This window comes from Dryobates pubescens, chromosome 1 (assembly GCF_014839835.1).
Source record: "Dryobates pubescens isolate bDryPub1 chromosome 1, bDryPub1.pri, whole genome shotgun sequence".
NCBI classification, from domain to species: Eukaryota; Metazoa; Chordata; class Aves; order Piciformes; family Picidae; genus Dryobates; species Dryobates pubescens.
The window spans coordinates 33,595,328-33,611,122 of record NC_071612.1 but is presented as its reverse complement, the minus strand read 5'-3'; the positions used below and the strand labels follow the sequence as shown (position 1 = coordinate 33,611,122).

Here is a 15,795-nt window from a genome sequence, read left to right as displayed (position 1 = left end):
GAGAGCAATAAGGTCTCTCCTGAGCCTCCTCTATCAGAAGAAACTGCTGACAACATGAAACCTGTGTGTGGTAGTTTTAGGCTGTGCCTAGGAATATTTTCCATAAATCATAGAATCATAGAACTGTTAGGGTTGGAAGGGACCTCAAGGATCAGCCAGTTCCAGCTCCCCTGCCAGGGACAGGGATACCTCACACTACATCAGGTAGCTCAGAGCCACATTCAGCCTGGCTGAAAAAACCTCCAGAGGTGAGGCTTCCACCACCTCCCTGGGCAACCTGTGCCAGGCTCTCACCACCCTCATGGGGAAGAACTTCTTCCTAACATCCAATCTCAATCTAACCATTTCTAGTTTCGTTCCATTCTCCCCAGTCCTATCACTCCCTGACACCCTCAAAAGTCCCTCCTCAGCTTTCCTTCAGATACTGGAAGGCCACAACTAGGTCTCCTCAGAGCATTCTTTTCTCCAGACTGAATAGCCCCAGCTCCCTCAGTCTGTCCTCATAGGAGAGCAGCTCCATCCCTCTGCTCAACCTCATGGCCCTTCTCTGGACACCTTCCAGCACTTCCAGCTCCCTCCTGCAATAGGGGCTCCAGAACGACACAGTGCTCAAACAGAAGGTAGTTTCTGTATTATTAGTAAGAGCTACAGCTTTAAAAGCACCTATAAAAGTTATTAGGCACAAGTTCTTCTTTAGCTCACAACCTGCAATACTTAGTTGTGTTTGATTCATAGCAGTGCAGCACTTGATAAATCTTCTTGTTCCTCTTCTAGGATTTCTTCTTCCATATCTCTTAGGCACTGTAGACCATTACAAATGTGTATTTGCAGCCTAGCAGAGGAAACCAACTTCCTCCTTGCTTGAATTCCTTAAAATATCTTAATTGGCATACCAATTAAATGATTAGCTGATTAGTCTACCAGACACTGAAATGAGACTTCTCAGAAGTGATCTATTGTGCCACATTGTCTGCAGCTTCAGGGAGTGCTGCAAGGTTTGATGTTGAGCCTGCAGCTCTGAGGCTTTCTTTGCAACTGCAGGGAACAGAAGCTCTCATTCAAAGGAAAAATGAAACATCAGCATCCAAGGTAAGAAACAGGGCAACAGTGGTGGGTTGCCTACTGTGCTGACTAGATAATTTCCCAGATAATTATCTACTTTTTTTTTCCAACTACATTAAGGGGATTTAGGAAAAGCTATCTGCAGAATTAATAAACATTCTAGCACCCCTAGCAGTCGTGTCCTACTGCATGCAAGAAAGATCTGGATGTGCTGGAACATGTCCCAAGAAGGGCCAGGAGGATAAGCAGAGGGCTGGAGCTTCTCTCCTGTAGAGACAGACTGAGAGAGTTGGAGCTGTTCAGTCTGGAGAAGAGAAGGCTCTGAGGAGACCTAATTGTGGCCTTCCAGTATCTGAAGGGTGCTACAAGAAAGCTGAGGAGGGACTTTGTAGGGTGTCAGGGAGTGATAGGAGTAGGGGAAATGGAACAAAACTAGAAGCGGGTATATTCATAGAATCATTAAGGTTGGAAAAGACCTCAAGGATTACCAAGTCCAACCTGTCACACAACACCTCATGACTACTAGACCACGGCACCAAATGCCATGTCCAATCCCCTCTTGAACACCTACAGGGATGGAGACTCCACCACCTCCCTGGGCAGCACATTCCAGTGGCCAAGCTCTCTTTCTATGAAGAACTTCCTCCTAACATCCAGCCTAAACCTCCCCTGGCACAGCTTGAGACTGTGTCCTCTTGTTCTGGTGCTGCTTGCCTGGGAGAAGAGACCAACCCCCACCTGGCTACCACCTCCCTTCAGGTAGTTGGAGAGAGCAAGAAGGTCTCCCCTGAGCCTCCTCTTCTCCAGGCTGAGCAACCCCAACTCCCTCAGCCTCTCCTCACAGGGCTGTGCTCCAGACCCCTCCCCAGCTTTGTTGCCCTTCTCTAGACACCTTCCAGCAACTCAACATCTTTCCTAAACTGAGGGGCCCACAACTGGACACAGGACTCAAGCTGGCTCCAGACTGAACACCCTCAGCTCCCTCAGATGCATCTCACAGGTTACATATCAAACAAATACTTCTTTCTCCCCCAAAATGTTAAAGAATCTGCATCTCTCCTTCCTCCTGCATTGTCATATTTGAGGGAAGCATGCCCAGGTGAGAGCTACACCTCTGCAGAGTCATCTGCCTGGGGCAAGGAATGAAATCCAGGGTCTTTTTATTCAGATGTGAGTTGCATTAGAACATCTCTTTCTGAACATGTAAATACATGTTCAGAATTATTCACAACTATTTCAGGTACTGATATTCATATTATGCTGAGATAATCTTGAGTTACTCCCTAATCACCTAACTAATGACAATTCCCTAGGTTGTTTGTGATTCACCAGGGAAATATACCATGAAATGAAAATACAACTCTCACCACACATTAAATCTCCTGAAATTCAAGGTGCATGTGCAAATGCTTTTATGCTTTAAAGAGTATTATCCAGTTGCATGAGCAGGGAGGATGGAAAAGTTACATAGAGCTCTTTTGGTTTATTTAAATATCAGTGATGATTACTTTAAAAAATAATCCTCAAAGCACTAAACCTCCCCTGGCACAGCTTGAGACTGTGTCCTCTTGTTCTGGTGCTGCTTGCCTGGGAGAAGAGACCAACCCCCACCTGGCTACAACCTCCCTTCAGGTAGTTGTAGAGAGCAAGAAGGTCTCCCCTGAGCCTCCTCTTCTCCAGGCTAAGCAACCCCAGCTCCCTCAGCCTCTCCTCACAGGGTTGGGCTCCAAACCCCTCCCCAGCTTTGTTGCCCTTCTCTGGACACCTTTCAGCAACTCAACATCTTTCCTAAACTGAGGAGCCCTGAACTGGGCACCACAAAGGACTGCTGTGGTTCAGGCTCAGTCACCAGCCAAGCCCCATGCAGCATCTCACACAAGTACACCCCCATGGAATGGAAAGAACAACCAAGAGGGAAAGGCAAAGCCCTGGGGGCTGAGATAAGAAGAATTTGATAGAAGAACACAAAGAGAGAAGAACAACAACCAGGAAGAACAATGCTGCTAATGAGATCACACACAAACAGTGATACAAAAGGCAGTACTGACCTCAACGGGCAGGCCTGGCTCATCCACTTGATCCTGCACTGCCATGTCCCAGCCACCTGCTCACAACAGTTGTTGCCTTGGCCCTTCCCTTATGTAGTGGGCATGAAGTCAACAGGGTATCAAATAACCATTGGCTAGTTCAGATGCCTCTCTTGGCTCTGGCCCCTCCCAGCTTTGTATAAAGGGGAAAAAAAAACCCACACCAACCAACCAACCAACCCAAGAACTTAACCCTGTCCTAGCCTTGCCCAGGACAGCATGGTTTGTTCATGTCAGGTGTAACTCATATGGAGTCACCATCATTGCAGGTCATAGAATCGTAGAATCAATAAGGTTGGAAAAGACCTCAGAGATCATCAAGTCCAACCTGTCACCCAACACCTCATGACTAACTTAACCATGGCTTCAAGTGTCACATCCAATCCCCTCTTGAACACCTTCAGGGACAGTAACTCCACCACCTCCCTGGGCAGCACATTCCAATGGCCAATTACTCTTTCTGGGAAGAACTTTCTCCTCACCTCCAGCCTAAACCTCCCCTGACACAGCTTGATACTCTGTCCTCTTGTTCTGGTGCTGGTTGCCTGGGAGAAGAGACCAACCCCCTCCTGGCTACAACCTCGTTCAAGTAGTTATAGACAGCAATGAGGTCTCCCCTGAGCCTCCTCTTCTCCAGGTTAAGCAACCCCAGCTCCCTCAGGTGTTTAAGAAGAGACTGGATGGGGTGCTTGGTGCCATGGTTTAGTTGATTAGATATTGTTGGGGGATATGTTGGACTTGATGATCTTGAAGGTCTATTCCAACCTGCTTAATTCTATTCTATTCCATTCCATTCCATTCCATTCCATTCCATTCCCTCTTCAGCATGCACCAGGTTCTGTGGTGCAATCACAGAATCACAGAATGTTTGGGGCTGGAAGGGACCTTGAAAGCTCAATCAAGACTATTCTTAACTTGCCTTATAATTCAGCAAGAACCAAACTCTGAATTTTTCAGATTAGTTAGGTCACTTGGAGGGCAACAGAAAACAAGATCAGTCATATACTGCCTCTGGCTCAGTTGTGAGACTTGAGTATATCTTGGGGATTTTGATGAATGTATCTAGAGATTCAAATAGCAGAATGAAAAAGAGATATTAATTTCTTTTTGCAATATATTTATATTCAAGTCAATCTGTCTTCAGAGTTAGAGGGCAATTATTGTGACTTCTGATGTATTCACATGTTCTATATCTAAGCTGTGTTGTAGTGGAATCTGAAGAAAACTTGGCTGCTTTCTTGAACACCTTCAGGGACAGTGACTCTAACACCTCTCTGGGTAACCTATTCCAATGCCTGAGCACTCTTTCTGTAAGGAAATTTTTCCTAGTATCCAAACTAAACCTAGCCGGGCACAATTTCAGGTCATTTCCTCTCATCCTATGACTTGATACTCGGGAGAAGAGACCAACCCTCACCTCACTACAATTTCCCTTCTTGAGTATTGTGTCCAGTTTTGGGCACCTCAATACAAGAGAGATGTGGAGGTGCTGGAGCCAGTATGGAGGAGGGCAAGGAAGCTGGGAAAGGCCTGGAGAACAAATCTGATGAAGAGCAACTGAAGGAGCTGGGGATGGTTAGTTTGAAACAGAGGAGGCTGAGGGGAGACCTCATGGCTCTCTACAACTACCTGAAAGGAGATTGTGGAGAGGCTGCTGCTGGTCTCTTCTCACAGGTAATTAGTGATAGAACAAGAGGGAATGGCCTCAAGCTGACACTGGGTAGGTTTAGACTGGACGTTAGGAAACATTTTGTCAGGGCAAGAGTGGTCAGGCATTGGAATGTGCTGCCCAGGGAGGTGGTTAAGTCCCCAACCCTGGATGTGTTTAAAGGTGGTTTGGATGTGGTGCTTGGGGCTATGGTTTAGGGGTGAACCTTGTAGAGTAGGGTTCTGGGTTGGACTTGGTGATCCTGAGGCTCTTTTCCAACCTGAATGTTTCTGTGATTCTGTACTCTGCAACTATTACTCAGGCCATCTGTTGGCTTCATGTTTGTACACAAAGTGTTCTGCTGAAAAGAAACTCTCCTCTGTTACAATCTGATGGGTGCACTGCAAAGTTTTCTGAACAAGAACATACTGTATCATAGACCATTTTCTGCATTGCTAGGAATCCCTCAGCATTTTAAAGAGCATAAACATACTCTTTGATACTGGTGAAATATTCAGGGGGAAAAAATTAGAGAGAGAGAGAGTAAGTAAAGAAACCTATTTTCCAATGGACTAATAGCTGTCTTTGGACAGTTGCTAATAAGAGAGCACTGCAAGCATATTTCACCCTCCCACCATATTCTGTCTCCATACATTTTTGCACCCAAGAAGAAGGAACTGTGTAAAGGGACAAGCCAAACAGACTGCTGCTTCACCAGTAGCTTGGTCCTTTACTTTTATCTTGGCATTAGGATGCTGCCTTGCTTTATATTACAAGGTGCTTTCTGAAGGGAAAGAAATGAAAACGAAGTCAAATTGATCCAGCAGCTCCAGGAGGTGTTGTTTGCTGCATCCAGTTCCAGTGTCCCCCAGCATAAGAAGGACATTGAGCTGCTGGAACAGGTCCAGAGGAGGGACACAAAGATGGTCAGAGGGCTGGAGCACCTCCCCTGTGGGGACAGTATGGGCTGTTCAGCCTAGAGAAGACTACAGGGGGACCTTATAGAGACCTTCCAGTACTTGAAAGGGACTACAACAAAGCCAGGAAGCAACTTTTTACAAGGACTTGTAGGGATAGGACAAGAGGAGATGGAGTGAAGCTTGAAAAGGGCAGATTTAGACTGGAGATTAGGAAGAAATTCTTTACAGTGAGGGTGGTGAGACACTGGAACAGGCTGTTCAGGGAGCTTGTCATGCCCCTTCCCTGGAGGCTTTCAAGACCAGGTTGGACAAGACCTTGAACAACCTGGACTAGTGGAAGGTGTCCCTGCCCATGGCAGGGGGGTTTGGATGATCTTTAAGGTGTCTTTCAACCCAAACCATCTTATGAATCTATGACATACTTCAAGGGTGGGTGTCAGGAAGATGGGGCCAGTCTTTTCTCAGTGGTGCCCAGTGACAGGACACAATGGGCACAGACTTATACATAGGAAGTTCCATCTAAACATGAGGAGGAGCAAGCGGGAGGACAAGGGGGAATGAATTGAAGCTTGAGGAGGGCAGATTTAGACCAGAGCTTAGGAAGAAGAAAATTCTTTATGGTGAGGGTGGTGAGACACAGGAACAGGTTGCCCAGGGAGGTGGTGGATTGCTGCTGTCAGAGCATTAAACACCCCAATACAAAATGTGCTATATTTAAATTAACTTTAATAAGAGGTACAAAAAGATAATGTTGAGCAGTATTTTTGCCTGTGGTTAATAAATATTCTCGAAGAGCAAGCAGTGACACATTCAAACAGAAATCCAGTTATCTCTTTTACATCTTAGAAAAGTTAACAACTTCTTCCAGTTAAAACAAGGTCACAAATTACAGAGTAGTATCATCCTCTTGGAATTATTTATAGCTATGAAACCTACTAAATAAGTGAACTGTCACCCAAGAAGGTTGGCTGTGATGCTGATGTTCAAGGTTAAGTATACTTACATTTATCATGCAGGTTCTTACTGTGTGCATATTCGACTGGTGGTTGATTTGCTTTGAATTTCTTGGTTCCATTCTTCTTGTTTTCATTTGAAAAAAATAAATAATAATATAGAGAGAAATTATTATTTTATTTTATTGTGAATTGTTTATGTACTGGAAGCATCTGGTCTCAAACTCCTATCCATCTTCGTGTCTGACTCACTAAAGTAGGTTTGTCGTACAATACATAAATGCTCTCTGACTCCAGCCCAGCTGAGAATTTGCTACCAGGGTCTGAATCAGACTCTGCAGTAGTTTTACTTTTTTTTCTCCTTTTTTTCTTTTTTTCTGCTTTTTTTAAATTTTTTTTTCTCCTTTTCTTTTTCCTCCTTTTTTTTCCTCCTTTTTTCTTTTTTTCTCCTTTTTTTCTCCTTTCCTTTTTTCTCCTTTTCTTTTTTCTCCTTTTCTCCTTGTCTCTTTTTTCTCCTTTTCTCTTTTCTCCCTTTCCTCCTTTTTCTCCTTTTCTCTTTTCTCCTTTTCTCTTTTCTCCTTCTCTCCTTTTCTCTTTTTTTCCTTTTCTCCCCTCCTTTTTCTCTTTATCTTTTCTCTTCTTTCTCCTTTTCCCCTCCTTTTTATCCTTTTTTCTTTTCTCCTCTTTCTCTTTTTTCCCCTCCTTTTTATCTTTTTTTCTTTTCTCCTTTCTCCTTTTTTTCCTCCTTTTCCCCTTTTTCTTTTCTCTTTTTTCTCCTTTTCTCCTTTTCTTTTTTTCATTTTTCTCCTTTTCTCCTTTTCCTTTTTCTCCTTTTCTCTCTTTTCTCCTTTTTTTCCTTTCTCCTTTTTTTTTCTTTTTTCTTTTCTCTTTTTTCTCCTTTTTATGTTTTTTTGTTTTGCAAGTCAAGCATAACAAGGCTTAGTGTAATCACTTCCATTAAAGTGCCTTCAAATGTTTCCTAATAAAGTGACTATTTGGAGGGGAGATGGTTGAAGGGGGTGCTGTGCAGGACCTGATTCTTGTAACAGTTTATAGATACGGTGCATATTGTACATATGTATTCTAATAGATGTAAAGTACTACATTGCATTCCATGCTAATGCTAAGCTACAGTAGCCTAGAAACTGATAAATTCAGCCAAAAATGAACATCTAAGAAAGAATATCAAAAGCAGCTGATCAAAGCAATATCTTCTTCCATTCTCTGCTTCCATCCATCCTCAACAGCACAGGTAGATGGATGAAGTACTGGAAAACCAACACGCCTCTTCAACCTGTTGCAGCTCACCTCTTTGAGTATCAGATGAGTGAAAGCACTCAGTGCAATCATAAAAAAAGCCTCAAATGCACAAAGACACCCTCCAGGCCCCCTGATCAAGTGAATCATTCACAACATTAGGTAAGGAATTAACATTTGAAAGGAAAATATAACTTTTGAATCATTCAGCAATAAAAAATATATCTATATATCTTTAGGTAGACTCTGAACACTAGAGGAAGAGTAGACATCACCTGCCCTATTTTAAACCACCCTCCAAATTCCTTTCTTGCAAGTGTTGTCACTTATTCCTACCTCCTAATATTCTTAAAGGCATTAATCTATACCAGGAATAGAGCAGACACCACGTCCTTTATTTCAGTATGGTTGACTTTTCTTCTGAGAGCTTATTTTCATGGGTTAAAGCACTGAGCATCTCTGTGCCAAGGAAGAGCCCAGGGCTGCTCTCAGGGGTACTCCCCTTCTATCAAATATCCTTACTGACTTCAGTGATATAAATGAACATCCTAGGGATGCCAATCAGTTTGGGTTTAAATCCAGTGCAGATTTTGCCCTGATCTCGGTCAGAGACATCAAGCCCTCAAAGTTTAGTCTCTTACAGTAAGATGTAATCACAGACTCCAAAGCATGAGTTCAAAGATTCGCCTAGAAAGAGCTGAATGTAGAAAATGAAATGGTTTAAAGTAGAGGAAAACAAACTTTTAATGTGATTAACATCTGCCATTCATTGAAATCTACTTTTGCGGTTCTAGCTTCTGCTACTAAAGGTCTACAGTGATGAAGCATTCTAGCAGAATGCTTGAAACTGGGGAAAAGTGGAAGGAATCCTAAAACTCTGCTTTCTACAGAGCCACCTCCTTTCCTGGGGGCTGAAGTGTGAGCTGACTTTCATACCAATTCACTTTGTTTCAATGTCTTCAAGACAAAAACTTGATATATGACATCAAATTGTACCACACTTAGGGATTCTATTTAGATGTGTTTAGACATTTGTACATTTATCTTTCTCTGTTGTTTTTTAAATGAACTTTCTGGACTCATTTTAAAATGATTTCTTCCTCTGCTTTAAATCCCATTGCACTGCTTTCTATATCTCAGCATTATGTGTCTAGGCATCATCAGGCACAGGCTGATGATAGCTTCGTATTCCATACTGAAATCCACATTCCATACTGAAAGCAACGTTCCATACTGAAAGCCACATTCCACGTTCATGCAAATTTGTTAGGAATGGAAATGTTCAGAGGCATAGAATTCACCTACTTAGTGAAAGGCCAAGGCAAAAACTTGTGCTCCAAGTAGGAATGAGGGGGGTGAAGAATGGATGCTGACTATCTGTGCTTAAGTAAAATCACATCTCTCAATAAAACCTGGAATTAACAAAGTTCTGCTTAATTCCTGAAGCTTCTTTTCCTTCTCTGCCCTTGAAGGGCCATATGGTAGGAAGCACACGACATTGCATGGTTTTCACAAAGCAGTCAGCAGAAGCCTCAGTTTCGAAGGCACAACTTATGTCTCTCAAATTCAGCACAATTATACAAGAAGTATTTCAACTTTACACTCTTGAGCTATTCTCCTACAACTCACATATAGCAATGAAGGCTCAGAACTGAAGCTGAAACAAAACCACACATTACCTGCCTCAGTGGCTTCTTCCTCAATCATCTCACAGTCTCTACCAAACACTAACAAAGCTGCTTCTCTTTCCTAATTCTTACCCCACACATCCCTACCTCCTTCCACCTGCATACCTGCTTCTGCTTCCTTTAATACAGTTTATGCTCAGCCACTTCTGAAAAGTCTTACTACAGTCACTGGGAAGGGAAGGAGATTCAGCAAAGCTCCTGCCTGGTGTCAAGTGAAGCTCTTTCCTTCACTCTCCTATGCCTCCAGGCAGACTAGCTCCTCCGGCTAGCATAGTGCTCAGTGGAACAAGTAGTCTCCCAAACTAAAGCTCCCACCTCAGAATATCCACCAATTAATTATTCTTTTTAAAACAATGCAGCTGTTACAAGTTGAATTAACCCAGATATGGAGAGTGAAGATAATTTCATTGGCTACAACAAAACTGAGAGGTTTAGAAGCCACTCTTTGAAAAGCAGTTTGTCAGCTCCCCAGCAGACAGCCCTGGCTGATAACTCCTGCTGACCTCTACAGCTTCAGGCTGATTTGCAATTTACTGTTAGCTTACTGACCACATGCACTCAGTGCTACGCTGGAAATCTATTTCATAAGCTTCATTCTCAATTCTGGTCCTCCCATTCTGAGTTTACCATGGCATTATATCATTCTATTTAGTGTATTCACCTCTTAAGTCACATGAAATATATGACACTCTGACCCAAGTAAAATGGGGAAAATAAATTACATGAACAGGTCAACAAAAAAATTTCACTGCTAGATTCTATGTGCGAGCTTTTGATAGTGAAGAGACTTCCATTTGCTCACTCATCCTCTCACTCTCTCTCTGCTTGAAGGAGTTAAAACTTGGTAGTTTTACTCAAATTAACTGAAACTTGTCACACTAGGTATTTGGCACATCAATTTGTGAGACCAGCTCTACAATGCAGGACACAGATGACACTGCCAAATGAAGAGAAGGCCTCACTCTTCTATCCTGCTGTTCCTTGCACAATGCATACTCGAGTTCACTTACTCAATTTGCAACCTATGCATAGCTTACTCTCAGTGTTTTCAGCAGGGAAACAACGAAACAGGCTCCTTTCTCCCGCAGAACTGAGTCTGCTTTAACACAGACCTACTAAAACAAAAGTGAAAGTGAAACTTTTCTGGAGCTAAGCCCTGCTGATTCATTCCCACAATAACTGCATTTGGCTATTGAAAGTGTGTTATTTCCAGCTGAGTGCATTCAGATAGTATTCAGATGCTTTCCTGTATTAGTGAGCAATAAAGGTAACTTTAGCCCCTGCTAATAAACACCTGCTTTCTTGCCTGACTGACCCTAAGCATAACACAAGCATAGAGCAAATGGTCAGTGAGTGGGAGAACAATTGCACTAGTAGCAGCAGAGCTGCCTAACATGAGACAGCATCAGCCTTCTTGTGCAAGCTGAAGTTGTGCTTTCTGCATGCAGCTCTGGATTACACAGATGTTCTCTTCCAGAGAAGAAGTCTTGTTGGAGAAGACTTGTATTGGTAAAACCTTCAAGGGGTGCCTTGCTTGGCTTACTGATGCAAAATCCTTCCTAATCAGGTAATCCACCATGCCTCTGAGCACACTCATGTCTGTAGAAGGGAGTTCTGACTATGTAGTGTCCTGTAGGGAGCAATACACAACATTGTTGAAACACTCTGGAGGGTTTGGAGTACCTGGGCTGTGGCTGAGGGTGAAACACTGCCTCTGTTTCTCATAGCCCAGTCCAGCGAGGTTCGGCAAGTTCCTAGATCTTGCTGATGTGACTAGAAGGTAAGAACTCCCTCTAGGTCACAGGAAGGAGACCTCAGCTACAAAAAAAACATAACCAAGCTACTCAAGCTCAGGAGCAGTTCAGCATGGGCCTCCATTAAACTATACAGTCAGAGCCCTTTGCCAAAAACAGAGTTAAAAGTGAAGGGATTTAGGTTTTTTTTCTACAGTTCTAATATTTACAGTTCTTTGTACATATGTACATATTTATATATTTATTTATTCATACCTGGACAGAAGGTGAAGTTGAAGGGATAACTAGACTTTACAAATGAAACAACAGTTTTAAAATGTATAACCATACCATGGAAAGGAAAAAAAAAAAACCAAAACCTTTTGTGTTGGTTTTTTGGTTGGTTGGTTGGTTGGTTTTTTATTGCTTGCCTTCCAGCCTTATGCTTATAATCGGACTATTGCACACACCTCCATGTTACATGGAAGATCTTAATTTCTATATAAATATATATATGAAAATAAGGATATCTTTATTTTAATGTTCTGAGTAAAGTGCTCTTGTTTGTTTTTTTTTTAACTACTGTTGATGAGAAAGGTTTCATCTGACAGTTTAATCAGAGGGACTTCAAGGGATCCACACCTTGTCCATGCTTCTCCCTTTCCTTTATAACTTACAAAATAGCTTTATTTTACCCCATGTCAACTCTTGCCTTAACTCTTAATTCTATTCATAATATGCATTTGTGACCTTGGCATCTCTACTGTCACACAAAGTACAAAACAAATAAAAAACAACCCAGAACCACATTAAAGGCAAAGAAAAGGCAAGAAAATAAACCAGCAGATGAAAGCAGTGTTTCTCTTTGTTGCCTGTTTAGCACATTTCCAAGTCTTAAGATACTCTCTTTTTTTCTTTTTTCTTTTTTTTTTTTTAAATTATTATTAGCATTATCATCTTTTTTTTATTTGATTTTAGAAATATTTGTACAATTGTTGTTAAACTCTGAACATCTCTATTGTATGCACTATACTCAAGTACTGTACAAAACTGCAATAAATGACACTGTACGACTACATCATGTCTCTACTAGAAGACATCATCATAAAGGTGTAGCTCACTTTAAAGGTCAACTAATAACTGCTAATGCATGTGTGACTCAAAAGAGTTTAGGACTGGCCAAGTAGACTAAAATCTAAATACAGTACTGATGTCATGGTTTCCCAGGCCTTTAGGGGCAGAAAGAATCTTTGCAAAGGCTCAGACGAAAAAAATACCCCACAATTTCACCGAGCAGTATTAAACGTTCATAGAAAACTGCAAACGGCAGCTCCAATTTGGTTGTGGTTGTGTGTATGAAGTACAGTTGATGCCTACTGATGATGCATGACCTCTTTGTTTAAAAAAATAACATTCAAGTCTTAGCAAAACCCACTTCTAGTATACAAAGTTGCTGGAAAGTCGTGTCGGCGAAATGTCAAGTTGCAATTTACAAAAGCAGCAGTTAAGATTTCGCTGTGTGGACAACTTCCTGACCTTAAATGCATCGTGGGGCTCGTCTCCCTTGAAAAACAGCACTTCCTCGGGACAGAGACAGGTAAGTATTTGAGTGGCAGGTTTCAGGATGACATTAAGCAAGGGGGGGAAAAAAAAAAAAAAAAGAGTGGACTGTGTAACTGTACAGTACTAGAACAAGAGGACACAGGCTCAGGCTGTGCCAGGGGAGGTTTAGGCTGGATGTTAGGAAGAAATTCTATACAGCGAGAGTGATTGCCCATTGGAATGGGCTGCCCGGGGAGGTGGTGGAGTCACCATCATTGGAGGTGTTCAGGAGGAGACTTGATGGGGTGCTTGGTGCCATGGGTTAGTTGTTTAGGTGGGTTGGATTGGTTGATGGGTTGGACGTGATGATCTTGAAGGTCTCTTCCAACCTGGTTTATTCTATTCTATTCTATTCTATCGATATACTTAACCCTGAAAAAAAATTTCTGAGTGCTTTTCTGAACCTGACAGTGATCCAATTGAGAAGAAAGTCAAAAAGCAATGAAAAAAAAGCCAACTCCAACTTTGCAGAACCAGGCAAGCTGGCTTAACAACATCAAGCAAAGCAAGCAGTGGAAAGAGTGAGAGGTTCAGCAGCGGAAGTTGGTGGATTTTGGCAATTTGCTTTACAGTTGCTTTTCCCTGAAATCAACCAGAAGAGTTTGTGAACAGCTTTGGACAGGGCAGAAGTAAGAAACTTGTGGCTTTTGCCACCTTTCCAGCCTTAGCATCCAGCAGAAGGTTAAGCGTGTGAGCTCTGCACTGTGTTATGTACACGGGTGGTACTGCTGTTGTATGAAACAGTTACACCTCATGGTTAAAAAGAAAAAAAAAACACCACCTTTTTTTTTTTTGCCTTTTTTTGGTTGATTTTTGTTTGTGTGTTTTTCTTTTTTTAATGACAGCTTCTCTTTCATGAAAGTAGAATTAAGTCACTTTGTAGAAAAATATCTTAACTTTAAATTAAAAAAATACTGCTTCTAAACAATCGTGTAGGATCACCTCTTTGTTTCGTCACGCTGGAGAGAATGTCACTCTGTATCTTTGAACCCTAGTTTAACACAACTTCCCCTGGGTAGAACGTTTGGTTTGGTTTGGTTGCTTGTTTTTTTTCAAGAGCTGGCTGTATTTGCTGTGGGCGCTGTCAGTTTGCAGGACCCATTAATTAAGACTGCGTCCCTCCTCTGGAGGCACGCAGAGAAGACATCTATATACACTCTGTACATAATGGTTCAGGGATTAGCAGTTATTAGTCGTACTGTACATAGCGAACAACCTATCTGATAAGAATGATGCTTGGAGTCCTCGGGGCAAGTCAACGTTTAGGTTGATGGTGCAAAGCCAAGTAAGACGGGCTCCCTGTTTAAATATGTTGCCCAATACACTAAATTGAAAGTGCCAAATAAGACTGGAAAGACTATTCTAGACATTCTGTCGATCTTGCTAACGCTGTTGAATGTCTTCTTTGCCTCCTGCGGCTTCGCCTCTGGTTTTGCCTTGTTGGGTTCTGCGGTCGTAGCGCTCTTGGAGATGGTTGGTAGCACTGAGTCCTTGGTAATATTTGGAGCATAGTTGGCAACAGCCACTGCATAGGCATTGTTTTTCTTAATGACAGATGCTTTCTCTTTTTTCTATTGGAAGACAGCATGAAGTTAAATATTTAATGGGTGTTTGCCAGCAGAGACTTAATAAAACATCATTGCAAACGTTCAAGAAACAAATGAGTCTGCATGAGCATGCTAGAGTAAACACCAGGAACACCATACTGACAAATGCAAACACAAAGGGAAGACACTTCCAGTCTATCTGGGGTCAGAGTAGCTGGAGACCAGCCAGGCAGAAAGGGACCTGGGGATACTGGTTGATAATAGGCTGAACGTGAGCCAGCAGTGTGACCAGGTGGCCAAGAAGGCCAGTGGCATCCTGGCCTGGATCAGGAACAGTGTGGCCAGCAGGAGCAGGGAAGTCATTGTACCCTGTACTCAGCACTGGTTAGGCCACACCTTGAGTCCTGTGTCCAGTTCTGGGCTCCTCAGTTTAGGAAAGATGTTGAGTTGCTGGAAGGTGTTCAGAGAAGGGCAACAAAGCTGGGGAGGGGTTTGGAGCACAGCCCTGTGAGGAGAGGCTGAGGGAGCTGGGGTTGCTTAGCCTGAAGAAGAGGAGGCTCAGGGGCGACCTTCTTGCTCTCTACAACTACCTGAAGGGAGGTTGTAGCCAGGTGGGGGTTGGTCTCTTCTCCCAGGCAAGCAGCACCAGAACAAGAGGACACAGTCTCAAGCTGTGCCAGGGGAGGTTTAGGCTGGATGTTAGGAAGAAATTCTTCCATTAAAGAGAGATTAGCCATTGGAATGTGCTGCCCAGGGAGGTGGTGGAGTCCCCATCACTGGAGGTGTTTAAAAAGAGACTGGATGGGGTCCTTGGTGCCATGGTTTAGTTGATTAGATGGTGTTGGGTGATAGGTTGGACTTGATGATCTCAAAGGTATTTTCCAACCTGCTTAATTCTATTCTGTTCTATTCTATTCAAAAGAAGGTAGAGGGAACATAAGAATGCTTAAAATGCATGGACTCTTCCACCTGTAGATGCCCTACTCAAGTTTTCTGAAGAAGGGTCTCTGTGCTTGTAAGGATAACTGGGAAAGAGCTGGTCTTCCTGTAGCTGCTTTGTATCTGGCTCATTACGACACAACAGCAAGATCTTTAAAATGTTCTCTGCCAAAAGAATTAGGAGGAGTGAATGCATGGACTGGAAAAGGAAAAATAAACCAAACAGATTACCTGGCACTGTAATAAAATGAAGATTAGGCCATGGTTTCCCACATCAATCTAGCATCACTATTATTTGAACACAAGTGAGGCATTCTTGTGAGAGGTGTACTCCAATTTTTTTACTTCCCCCTGTGGGG

At 42.6% G+C, this 15,795-nt stretch overlaps 1 protein-coding gene across 1 annotated transcript in view; it reads right to left on the bottom strand.

The window, feature by feature from the left end:
- Positions 1–13,979: 13,979 nt before the first annotated feature.
- GABRA2 (gamma-aminobutyric acid type A receptor subunit alpha2) overlaps positions 13,980–15,795 on the bottom strand; it is a 73,329-nt gene continuing 71,513 nt past the window's right edge. Inside the window, exon 9 of the mRNA XM_054163648.1 lies at positions 13,980–14,521. Within this exon, the coding sequence (XP_054019623.1) occupies positions 14,213–14,521 (309 nt within the window). The 3' untranslated portion in view covers positions 13,980–14,212. The remainder of the gene's footprint in view (positions 14,522–15,795) is intronic.